This window comes from Athene cunicularia, assembly GCF_003259725.1.
Source record: "Athene cunicularia isolate RWA chromosome 1 unlocalized genomic scaffold, athCun1 chr1_part1, whole genome shotgun sequence".
In the NCBI taxonomy this organism is placed as follows: Eukaryota; Metazoa; Chordata; class Aves; order Strigiformes; family Strigidae; genus Athene; species Athene cunicularia.
The window spans coordinates 92322434-92334526 of record NW_020799091.1 but is presented as its reverse complement, the minus strand read 5'-3'; the positions used below and the strand labels follow the sequence as shown (position 1 = coordinate 92334526).

The following is a 12093-nucleotide window of genomic DNA, read 5'->3' as shown; positions in this document are numbered from 1 at the left end:
GGCTTAACTTTCAGTATTACTTACAAGTATTAAGGGAGCACAAATACTATGAAAACAAATATTCTCAACTAATCCTTTGCATGCTCTATAACAATCTGTCCCCTAAGAAGCTATCAGAACCATCAATGCATTTTACAGGTCCTCATAGCAACTCACAAATACTTATGACTCTTTGCTGCCTTGGGTCAGATTTGAACTACCTCTTTAACCCTTTGTTCAGACATATCCTGTGGCATCCCAGAGGAGGTACTGAAATGCTGTTTTACTTTATTTATTTACAAAGCTTTCAGTGTGCATGTCAAAGAGACTGTGTCAGCATTATCTCTAGCAGTGCAGTGTACAGAAAATTAAATTGGACAGATTAATACAGGAGAAATGCATTTTGTGTAACATCTATAGAAGATGAATATGATTTCCTGAGAAACCAATTAGAAATTCCACTCATTGTTTAGGAGAGGATAGGACACATTTGCAATTTGACTAAATCATGCAAAACTCACTGATAGTATGAGAACTGAGGATTCCCCTTGGGCCTGTAGAGATGTCTCAGAAAAAAAGCATCCAAGAATGAAAGGCAAAACTAGCCTCAAATTGTACAGAACAGAGATACAGTTTGGTATCTACTGGAAACAAGGGGAAGATTTCTGTTTAATTTATACCAATACATTAAGGCCCAGGTTTTTGCCACCTTGTCTGAGGTGCTTCTGTCAACAGGGCTGTTGAGACACAGTTCTTGTCTGTCTGGTACTCCCTCCTCTGTGTGGTGAGCGGGGAGAGAGGGGCTCCTCGCCTGGTGGTTCAGCCCATGAAGGACTGGAGGAGTCTTACGGACACATCCCTCTCTCTCGCTCTCCATGTAGCGAGATACCCAAATTGATGGGGTTTCTAACTTCAGTATCTCAGTTGTGTGTTTCAGATCCATGAGATTAACTACTATCTAATGCATGTGTTTCACTTGTTCTGCAAAGACATTAACGGCAAGGTTAGATATTTTCAAAGAGCACGATATTGATATTTACCCCCCAGGAGCCAAAACACAGTTGCCTTGTGCATTCCAGACATCTGAGGGCACCTTGTCCAGCCTCCAGCTGCTGTGCCGGAAGGCAGCAGCTCTTCCAGAGGCCATGTGTCCTAAGTCAACCTGCGCAGGTGGCACAGATACTCTTTGGATACCGAACTAGGCAGCTTCTACCTCCCACCAACTGTTGATGGCAATTAGGTACTTAAATGCTTCCTTGGGGTATTTAGCTTTGGGAAATGCGAACAGGGATAATACAGGCCTTGTGAATCTAACATGCAAGTTAATAAATTGCAATGTTAATGGGTAGCTGCACATCTAATATGTCAATACATAGCTGTCCTTTATTCAGGCAGCCTATACAATGATTCTGTTGGTCACTGGAAAAAGACAAGGCATGATATTCTAGTCAGAATATTAGCACTGTTTGCTAGAGAAGCCTTCAGTTAGCAACTGAGTGACAGGTTAAGCTGCAAAAAAAAATGCACCTGAGTAAGAGGGTTTGTAAGTTGGTTTTACTTTGCATGACTTGTACAGTCAGTGAAAGCTATTCTGAAGCTAGGCTAGAAAAAGCTGAAAAGTGAATTTTAAATAGCTGTGCTAGGCTATGAAACACACACTAAGGGTCTTGTCCACGGGGTCTTTACCCAGTTCCATGCTGGCTTATCCCAATTTTCCATTCTTCCTGGCCTGGCTGAAAGAGGCAAATTAAGTTGTTCTGAGTTTTTACATCCATTGTAGGTCAAAGACAGTCTCACTCCGTGTTTTGACAGAATGTGAGAGATACCTTTTCTAATATAGAAGTAAAGGGTTATTAGCTTTCAGTCAGGGTTGGTTTTTGCCATGCACACAGGGAATTTTCTGTTAGCAATTCTTAAAATCCCTCCTTAGCCAAACAGACATAACAAAATAATAAACATCCATCCAGCTCCATTTACTTTGTCATCTGCAGGCTCTGTAGACTCCCTCCCCACCACCCCCACAACTTTGAGGGGGTAAAAAGCCTTTTCCAAATCTAAGCAATGCATTCATCTGACCTACAGCAGACAGAGTCTGGGCAAATACAGACCAGCCTCACCTGCAGAAGGGCATAATGTCATTGGACTCCGGTAGTAACTGAGGGGGTCTCATCGAATGCCATTTCCCTGCAGCAGCAGAGACTTGTTGGAGAAGTGCTCGGGGAAGTAGTACACAGAAGAAACACCAGTCTTTGGCTGATTGGGTTTGTCAAATGGCTTGGTTTGCTCCTGCACCGCTGTCTAATGGGATTCAACACTGCACTCAAATATGCTCTGATGCTTGGATGGGAAGGAGGGGAGGAAAGGAAGCATATTAATAATGCACTGAGGCATCCTTGTCAGGTCTTGGGCTGTTCACTCCAAATTTGCATATGCTCCAAGTTGTAAGAAAACACTTTGCACAGCAGTGTTGCATTTAGCAGAAATTACATTATAATTTCAGATGTGGAAACTTCTATTCCAGGCAGCGAGATGTCCCATTGGGCTGTGTAGTCATTATCTTAAACAATTGAAATGCATTCTTGCGCTTAATCAAAATCAAGGGGAGATGTTACTACAGCCTCTGCTTGCCAATTCAGCCCAAAATAGAACAAGAATATTAAACTTTATTAAAAACTATGTTATTTCCCAATAATTTCTTTATGAGCTGGAGTTTGGCTAGAGTGCTTTTTCAGAGGTTGCATATTTGAGCCAACACCTCTATCTCTCTCTGTAAAGCAAACTGCCCCAAAGAAACCCTCTTCTCAGTGGAGGGGAGTGTTCAGGTGCATTTAGGATCTATGCTTACACTTTTCTTCCAGCTCCTTCAGATGCCAAGCATCAGCAAAGACTTCAGCTGCCCTTAGAGGACGTCTTGCAGTTCTGGCAGAATGGTGCAGCAGCCATTTCATTGCCCTGATTTCTGCCAGGGACTGGCTGGTGCCGGGAAGCAGAGGCTGCAGGGACGGACCCCACCTTTCTCTGCTTCCTTCAGTGTGCCATAGTGGAGCTTGGAGATGGGCGAGAGCTGGGTCTTGAAGCTGGGGGCTTGCAACCCTCTCCTTTGGTGTGTTTCCATTCCAGAGTTCGGTATTTTGGGTACTCAACAGGAGTAGTAAACACCAGTGCAGAAATACCCACTGAGACCTTTCTGCAAATCAAAATGTTAAGCTTATGCCACATTTTTGTTTGTGAGGTGATAAAATACTGCTATTATATAGCCAGAAGATGGCAGCCTTTATTTCAGCCTTGAGCCCCGCTGTGCCGTGCTGCTGTGCAGCAGGCTGGCAGCTGGCCGTGCTTCAAGCACCGCTGTCTGCAGCTGGTGTCTACTAACAGTAGTACCCCCTCCACGACAAATGCTAGGCTCTGCCTTTTGTAATTCGGCCAGACATCCTGGATTTAACCAACGTTTTGATAAAAATGATGGTGCTCAGGCTATAATCCAAGGAGTTTTCAAGAGAATGGTCTGGCTGTGAAAGTCCAAATGCCAACACAAGCAGTAATTATGTCCTTTGCTTAATTTCAACCCCATCTTGAGTGGAAGCTATCTTCTTGTACTGTGAGTGGCAGCAGAGCTCGCAGTTACACTTCACAGAGAAAGAGTAACAGTGGGAAGATAGAGATGGCGAAGGATGTCTGTCTTACATCCTCTTGTGCTTGGTAAGGTCATAGGCAGTGCAAACTCACACCTCTGACCCATTCAAGGTTAAAGGCCGGGGCACATTACATCTCCTGGGACCTCTGAAAGAGGAGACAGGCAGCTCGGAGCCACTGCTGACCTCCTCTGGCACCCAGCAAGCTGCCAGCACCCCTCTGCTAAAGCTTCCCTTTCCTCTCATAAGTAACATGCTCTCTCCTGGGAAACTTTTTTCTCTGTTCCTGCTGTGTGTCCAAAGTTATTCTGTATCTGCTTCATGAGGAAAAAACAAACAAACAAACAAAAAAAACCCCAACCCGAAGAGCAAGAAATGGGGAATAGAAACTGGGAAGTCAAGTGCTGCAAATAAAGAGCAGAACAGGAATTGCAACTGCAGCCTGAAGCGTTGATTGCCAAGTGCAGGAGCTGAGTGGGAGAAGAAAAAGTTACAGTTCACTAACAAAGAGCACATTTAATTTCCCCTTCTGGATTTTCACCAAGATGAAATTTGTGTTCTCTCTGTGTGTGGAAACCAACTGTTGCAGGGAACATTTGCAAAGCAAAATTATTTCCAACCACTCCATGGAAGATAAACAACCCAAAAGGAACAGAACTGACTAAAATCATGATTCCACAGAAGAGGACTCCCTGGATTTGTCCATTTTTCTATTTCTTCATGCTGCTGTCAGGAACTGGGAGGTGAGCTCTGTGCATAGAATGTAAGACCAGTCCCCAGCTAGTTCCCGGTGTGGTTTCTGGCTGGGGAAAGCCCTTGCTGTCAGGCAGCTGGAAAAGGGGACATGGGAACTGACTGGTAGGAAACCTGCACCTTACGGCACATCTGACTGCACAATGTTGTCACATCTCCATGGGTGGTATTTTTATTCAGATACAGAATGCTGATTTGTACTGGTGGTTGGAAGTATGTTTGATCCTGGGAAAAGACATAAAGTGTGAAACCAGGGAATGGACCAAATGTGGACAGAAAAGTATTGCTGGTGAAAGGCTATTGAAGAGACCAAGCACAGGCTGCAACTTCTCGCTTGCCCAGAGTGGATTTTAAGGCTGAATGCACCTTTAGCACCATCAGACTTCCCCCTTGTCCCATGCAAGGAGCATGGCTGGAGTGATGTTGCCTGACCTGGGGGAGGTTCACGTCCACTGTGCCAAAAGCATGCAGCCCCTGCAACCCGGTGCTTTGTTCTTAGGATGGTGGCCCCTTCCCAGACCTCTCACATGGTGAGTTTCCAACCAGAGGGGTTTGGGTTGTCAGTTCCTGCACTGGGCATTTTGGAGGTTTTGTGATGGGCAGGTGATGAGGGAAGGAAATCCTTGCTGAGCTGATGGTGCAGAAAAGCCAGTCAGTGGCTCTCCTCCCACACATCCAGGTCCTGTTTCAAGGTCCCCATGAGGCTAGTTAGTGGCAGCCAGGGAAGGGGCAGCCATGTCACCCTGCACAGGCAGAAGCTGCAGCTGAGAGGAACGGGGCACAAAGGAGATGAGAAGCATGAGAATCTCGCAAGAGTGTTTTTCCATCCCCGGTGCTGACTTCTGTGTCTTTCAAAGGTGTTGAAAGGCTAATTATGAGACATGCTGTTAGGGGCTTGGGCACAGCTGCTGTGGTATCTGTAAGCAAAACCAGCAATTTAATTAAAAACCAGGCAGGTTCTCTCACACACATCATCTTCACTTGTTTATTTCAGACCGCCTGATCTACCTGCTCTGTGATGCTTCTTATTTCACTGCTAGTATGGAGGATTAGTCTTTTTTTGTTTTGTTTTGTTTTGTTTTCTCTCTTTCCTCTCTGTTGCTCCTTCTGCCAGTGTTTGCTCTAGTCTCTGCTTTATTTCCAAGCATCAAACAGCAGCCTTTTCATCTGAGGCTTTTCCATTTCTCAGGCATGTCAATGCAATTCCATTCGCACCCTGGTGCTGATGGACTTGGCGTGGGCCTTGGCGTCTCCTGTCACGCCTTACTTTGAGAGGACAGAGCATCTCCCACCTCAGCCAAGGGAATGCAGGTTCTTCCTCCAAAAACTGGGGCACCAAGCACCCCTGGTGAGGGAAGGTCATCAAAGGCTTTCCCACTCCATGGCCCGGGTGAGGTCTCCGCTCAGTCCCCAGCAGAAAGAGGCGTTTCCACGGTGCTTCAGCCTCACAGTTTTAATAACAGCAGCAGCTCACTTGAAGAGTTGTCAGTGGTGATAAACTCAGTACCTTTCTGTTTCAAAATTGGTTTAAGAGAGATGCCTGGCTGTTTAATATTTAAGCTAAATGTTTAATGTTTAAACAGGGAAATTGTTCTGATTGTCAGAAAGGGCATTAAAGCAGGAGAGAAAACTGGTCTCTGACAAACATTGCCCTTCCCCTGCAGCAGCATGGTGCCTGGGAGCTGCAAGGAGTTTCAGAAATGCCAATTTTAATCAACCTCTTTCATTTAATTCCATTTGCCACTTACCACTCCCACAACAGTGAGACATGCTTTTTCCCTGTGAAGTGGGGATCATTGTATCGCACCCTGTTTAACAGTTTGAGACTAGTTCAGCTGAATTGAACTTGCACTTCAAATCCCAAACAAATTGCAATAGAAATGTGGATAAGGTGAAAAGCGAAGGTGGATGGTGTCAGCTCATGGATGTATTCCAGAGGATTTGGGGTTCCTTTTGCACATGTACATAAATGCTGTGAAATTCAGATGCCAAGTTTAAAGTCAGCACAAGAATGAATGTCTTTGTCACAAATACTTGTATGGATGAATATTTTTGAACAGATATGGACAGTGTTTTTCAGGCTGTGGAAATATCTCCCTGGAGAAGTGTGTAACTGTGCAGAACTGTTTCATGCCACAAAAGGCTTGTCAGGAGCAAGCCAGTGCTCCCTCCCCGGGCCCTCAGGTGGGCACTGTGGCTGTGCCAGACTGCCTGCACCGGTTAGTCCTAGCACACAGGAATCCCTGCTTGGTAATGGCTGGAGCTGGGGAAAAAATATATTCAGCAGAGGAAAACATATTCAGCAAGGAGCCCTCAAGACAAACATCAGTTCATGTTAGTGACTTTTCCCACCTTAACATGTTCCTAAGGTGGATGCTAAACAGACCTGTCAAAAATCCTTTGAACAAGCATTTAATACTACAGTTTAGGGTGTTCAAATTCCAACGTTGCTTCTTCCTACTGAGACTATTCTCTCCTTTCTATTGTGGGTAATTTGAAGTGCATGCGTAAGTTCAAAGTAGATGGGAAAGCTAAAGTTGGAAATGTAGATAGTCTCATAAATAATCTGTTCAGGCTTTTTTTCCCCCAGAGAAACTGCTAGTGTCTGGCTGATCCTCACACAGAATGGCTGTGAACAATGAACAAAGTAGTTCAGGAGACATGTAGTGTCTGTACAACTTTTTCTGTGTGGTGCTTAATATTGGCACCGTGACCATCTGCTCACCTCTGATGACAAGGGGCCACCTGAAGTAGCCCTTCTCTCTAGAAATGGCTTCTGGTTTGGAGCCCACCAGCACCTAGGCTGAGACTGGTCTGCACTTACTGTGTCTACAAGGCTTTTGGACAAAAAAACTGAGAGGACATATGAATGTGGTTGAAGCAGAAGCCAGGACCAAAGTCATCTTGGGTAGGTAGGTATTTCTGCTGATGTATACATATGGATCGTGTTGAGCAGAGCAAGGGTTCAGTGGCTGCTGCATATGATGTGCCTAGTGATTTAACACAGGTGCAGAGACACACCACCTTCCACAAACTCACAAAAAACAACGCAAGAAAGAATCTGAAGAAAAGTTTATAGGAGACCTCCTCTTATCAATGTTTCAGGACTGTTGAAAGGCACATTTCACCCATGTCGAATGACAGTTGAGTTCATGGACACATACAATGTTCACATTTAATGGCAAAGAGACTGCATAATGATGGTACGTTGTGAAACATATATTCCAGACTTCAGTTAAACGCTAAAGTGATTATTTTAAGTGTGTCATGTACATAGTAAGAGCGGAACAGGCAGATGCATCCAATTACTGTAATTTACAAGGCAGTAATTCAAGCCCCAAATATATTTCTCCTTATTGGAGGAAGGCGGTACAGATTACGAACACAACGAGGGGCAGCAAATTGACGGGGAGCCAGGAACTGCTGCCATTCAGAAAATAACAGCTAGCACCTGCTGCAAGTCGAAGGGGCTTTAACTTTGCTAATTCAATTCACTCCCCTTTAACAGCAAATGGCTGGGCTGGATCAGATGATCTTGGGCCACAGAATAACTGTGAGCCACACCATGGCTGGGCCACACCAATGCAGGCACCCTGCACAGCAGATAAGCGCAGATGTTTGTTCATTAGCGGGCAGAATAAAGTCCACTCGTGCTTCCTCTCTTGACGTTTAGCGAGCTGCTTTGTGCTAATTACCTCTTTTCATCCAGATCGTGGTTAAATTTCACGTTGTGATGATTAATAATTAATCAAATGCATTTGAAAATTAATTTGGCAATTCTATGTCTGATTGGCATGCTAATCTCTTCTGTGCAGCAGAGATGTTATGGGAATAACCTCAGATATTCTGAGCTGCTAACTGAGGTGAATACATAAGGGCACTTATTATCTCATGTGGTAAAAAATAAAGCAGCAAGTGGGAATGAATGCATTCTCCAAGGGTTCTTGCCTTTGGGAAAGGTGTGATCTACATTTTCCCCTGTATTAGGAATATACCATCAGTATTATCATGTCCAATCAAAACAAATGGATAAGAAAAAGGCAAATTTGAAAAACACCCCCACAGCTGATTTATTTCTGTTTAGCTGGTAGCAACTGCAGTAGATTTGATCCACTGATCATGTACTAAAAAGAAAAATCACAAGGAGAACAACTTTTGCCCTTTCCAGCTGTCCATGCCACGTCTCTCTAAAAATAACACTCATCTGGTAAAAGGGAAGAAGAGGGAGTATGCAGCTTCCGCTGGACGTGTGGTCCCCACTAGTTTTGAGTGAGTAGTCCCTTTTTATAGGCAAACAGCCCTGCAGCAGCCACAGAGGTGAAACACACTGTAGAGCTAAGTAGGCACAGCAGTCCTGGCACGGACGGCAGGTTCCTCTCCCAGAAGGTGGTGGTGAACGGTCGGGCTGGAACATCCTGGGGGAGAGACAAGATGGTACCACTGCAGGGTCTCCCTCTCCACCTGAGCTGGGAGGCAACAAACATCCCCTACTATGCTGGGGAGATCACAGGCTTTTCCCAAGGACCAGATAGGGGCAGGGAAAGGAGGGTCAGGGCTGTGAAACATACATTTTCCGTTGTCCACAGGAGAGTGAAGGTGGAGTTACTTGTGACTGGAAGGAGATTATATTTGGCTTAAAACCATGGCCTGGGACTGGGCAGAACTAGGCTGATTTCCTGCATTTTGCAGTCCCCCAGGCTCTGGGATCCTTGCCCCTGGGTGCTGGCCATCCACCCTTCAGACAAGGGTAATGACATTCCTCGAATGAGTCAAAAAAATGAATACCATCACCACATGAGGTAACCAAAACCTCGCTGAAGCAAGGATCACAGCGTGACTGAGTGCACACCTGACTGGGTGATGATGAGAAAGTCTGGCTCACCTTTGACTCTGGCTCTGGCATCCAAATTTCATTCACTGAGATCTTCCCCATACTGTGCAATACCTAGAAGAAAAGATAATTTGTATCACATCAGAAAAAATTAAACCCCACACTACTCTCAGTTTTAGAAAAGCAGAGCATGTCTGAGCAAGGTGACATTGATAAAAGGCTGTGACTAGCTGAAAGTGTTTGAACCAGAAAATGTATAGTGATTTCTCTGTTTATATCAGCAAAGAGAGAAGGAAGAGGCAGTTTTGGTAGTTTCTGTAAATATATGACAGCTGGTCATCAAACAGTTGTGTGCCTATCCAGTGTTTTAAGGACCCTGTTTCACAGAGTCATTTGTAAAAAGTAGGACTTACTCAGAAATCCACACAAACTACAGCTTCTCCAGCTGTTGATTTAAAATTTTTTTGAGTATAGGTAAAAAGGCTTTTTTCACATGACAGTTTGAGAAATAGCGAGGTGAGGTTACCACCACACGCTCAGGACACAGACCCTGTTAGGAGTGATGCTGCTTGGATCACAAACTAGAAAGAGGAAAGATACAACCCTGGGGCTTTCAAAGCATACAATTACAAAGTTATCTCTTGGACATTCAGGCAGTACAGAGCTCATCAAGGATTCTTCTTGAGAGTAAATTGTTTGTAACAACCATGGAGGTTCTTGGAGTCAAATGAATGTCTACAGAAGAGACTGCTAGCTGTCTTTGTAACTACTGCTCATAGGCATGGAGAAAAGACAAATTAGGTGACTTGAAACAGAGCAGGTAACGAGGATTATAAGGCAAATATGACATTCAGTCAAATGGAAGCAAAGGGCTGATTTTCCCTTAAATAAAAGCTCCGTGGTTCTGCCATACAGTAGTTATAACTGTAGCGTACACCCTTTCATGTTTTTTTTTTCCCTCCCTCCAGACTGTTGTAAAGGGGTTTCACTGTGACTGGGAATCCAGCCCAATGCGTGTCATTCTAAGGAGATTTAGACATTATCAGAACCACCCATTACGAATTCATAGAGCTGAGCTAATGGTACTCTTTGCTAAAAGGAGAAGTAGAAGGGATAGATCAAAAATGAGAACAGTGGTCAGATTTCCAGATCACTGCACAGGAAATAGCTGCAAGCATTTGTAATGATTTAAATTACTTTTAAAATATACAGTGATTAATTTTTTAGAAATTGTGGTAGTATATCTAAGGGCAGCATCAGATTGGAGGACTTTTTCCTCTAGACATGAGGTATATGGCATGAGCTTCATTTTAAGTCTCCAGTGCAGCAACACACTGTGTAATGTTCTGATTCGGGTAAGATCCTCGGCTTCACTTTATTCAATAACTAAGTAAAGTTTAAAGATTAAAAAAAAAAGGCTTTCGTTCACATCCTTTTCTGGGATTCTTCCCTATCAATTTTAGGAGCCACTGTACAATTACAGGCTGTGATGCACGAAATCAGACCCTCCAAGCTGTACTTAATCCTTTTTAACCTTTTAATAGAGAAGTTGCAAGCAAACCAATGGTATTTACCTCTCTGGCTGCTCTCTCTCCTGCCTGTACAGCCCCCTCCATGTATCCACTCCATTGGGTAGCCGTTTCTGTGCCAGCAAAGTAGATTCTGTCAATGGGCTGGCGAATGATCCTTCAAAGCAAATGTAGAATGTCAGATGACAAGTAACAGGTAAGTGATGATCCTTCTAAAAGCAATTTATGGACTTTGATGGAGCACTCAGCTTCAGTTTTCCAGAATTCCTACAGACCTGGGCTGGAGAGCATGGTGCAATAAGCTGTCCCCGCAGGACCACCTGCTTGTTTCCATACACAAAACTCAATATCTGAGAGAGAGAAAAATCTAAGGCATAAATCAGTATACCCAGTTTCCGTGCAAAATAATATAAGCCTTATTTTAGTGCGGGGATACGGGGCAATCCTAACCTAACAGCCTCCAGAAATGCAGTGCAGCTGATAGATTTATGTCTTCTGCATGGCAGCTTTGTTGTTATCCTGCCATTACAGTGGGATGCGAATGATGTTTTCACAGTGACAGGTCACTAATAACAGCTTCTATTTGGAGGCTGGACTGGGCTGGCTGCAAGTCCTGCCAAAAGGGGATGGCAGCTGAAGGCCTCAGCATTCAGGGAGTTACATTTGCTCTGCAGGGTCATATAAGCCAGCCCTTCAGCCATGCAAAGCTGCACTAGCATCCTGGTCAACCCAGCCCTAGGTAATGAGCTCCCTTTCCCATAGAGAGATGTACTTGCTCTAAGGGCTCCCATCTAACCCCCGCAATTAGGTTTTCCCTGTCTGCGTGACACCAGCTTCCCCAGGTCAGAGGCCTCACCTATCACTACCCAACTGTAATAAATTACAACAGCAGAGGCTGTGCATAGGATGACTTCTTTGCACTCACATCCTGGCAGAGGCAGGGCGTAACTCCATGATGGACATGCTAAGGAGCTCACACTGCGATGTGCTACATGGTTTGTCTGGTCTTTGGCTATGGATATAAGATTTGTCTGGTTGTTCCGATTATGTGCTGAACAGTGCATTCCACGGGTTTTTCAGTGATATACCTAGTATTACCCAGTATTATCTACCACGTTCCTTTAGGAATACAGCAGTTCTGCATGGGGAGGGCATGGGAGGCTTTGCTGGGTGGAAGGAGAGAAAGAGTTTTCATGTAAGTTGTCTTCCCCTTGTGAAGTGACTTAACAGGCTTCACCAGAACATGGTGCTCCCCCTACAGAGTCAGTGGAGACTCTTCATCTGTCCAAGATGTGTGTCCTCAAGGTCTCAGAAAGCATTAAAGATATCTACTGCACACACTGCATAGAGGCAAATACTGTAAGTAACC

General features: G+C 44.5%; 1 protein-coding gene across 1 annotated transcript in view; it reads right to left on the bottom strand.

The window, feature by feature from the left end:
* Positions 1–7419: 7419 nt before the first annotated feature.
* Positions 7420–12093, bottom strand: part of LOC113478867 (amine oxidase [flavin-containing] A-like) — a gene marked incomplete at its 5' end in the record, with an annotated part of 38362 nt that continues 33688 nt past the window's right edge. The window contains 3 exons of the mRNA XM_026846380.1: positions 7420–8779; positions 9247–9309; positions 10770–10881. Coding sequence (XP_026702181.1) covers positions 8624–8779; positions 9247–9309; positions 10770–10881 — 331 coding nt within the window. The remainder of the gene's footprint in view (positions 8780–9246; positions 9310–10769; positions 10882–12093) is intronic.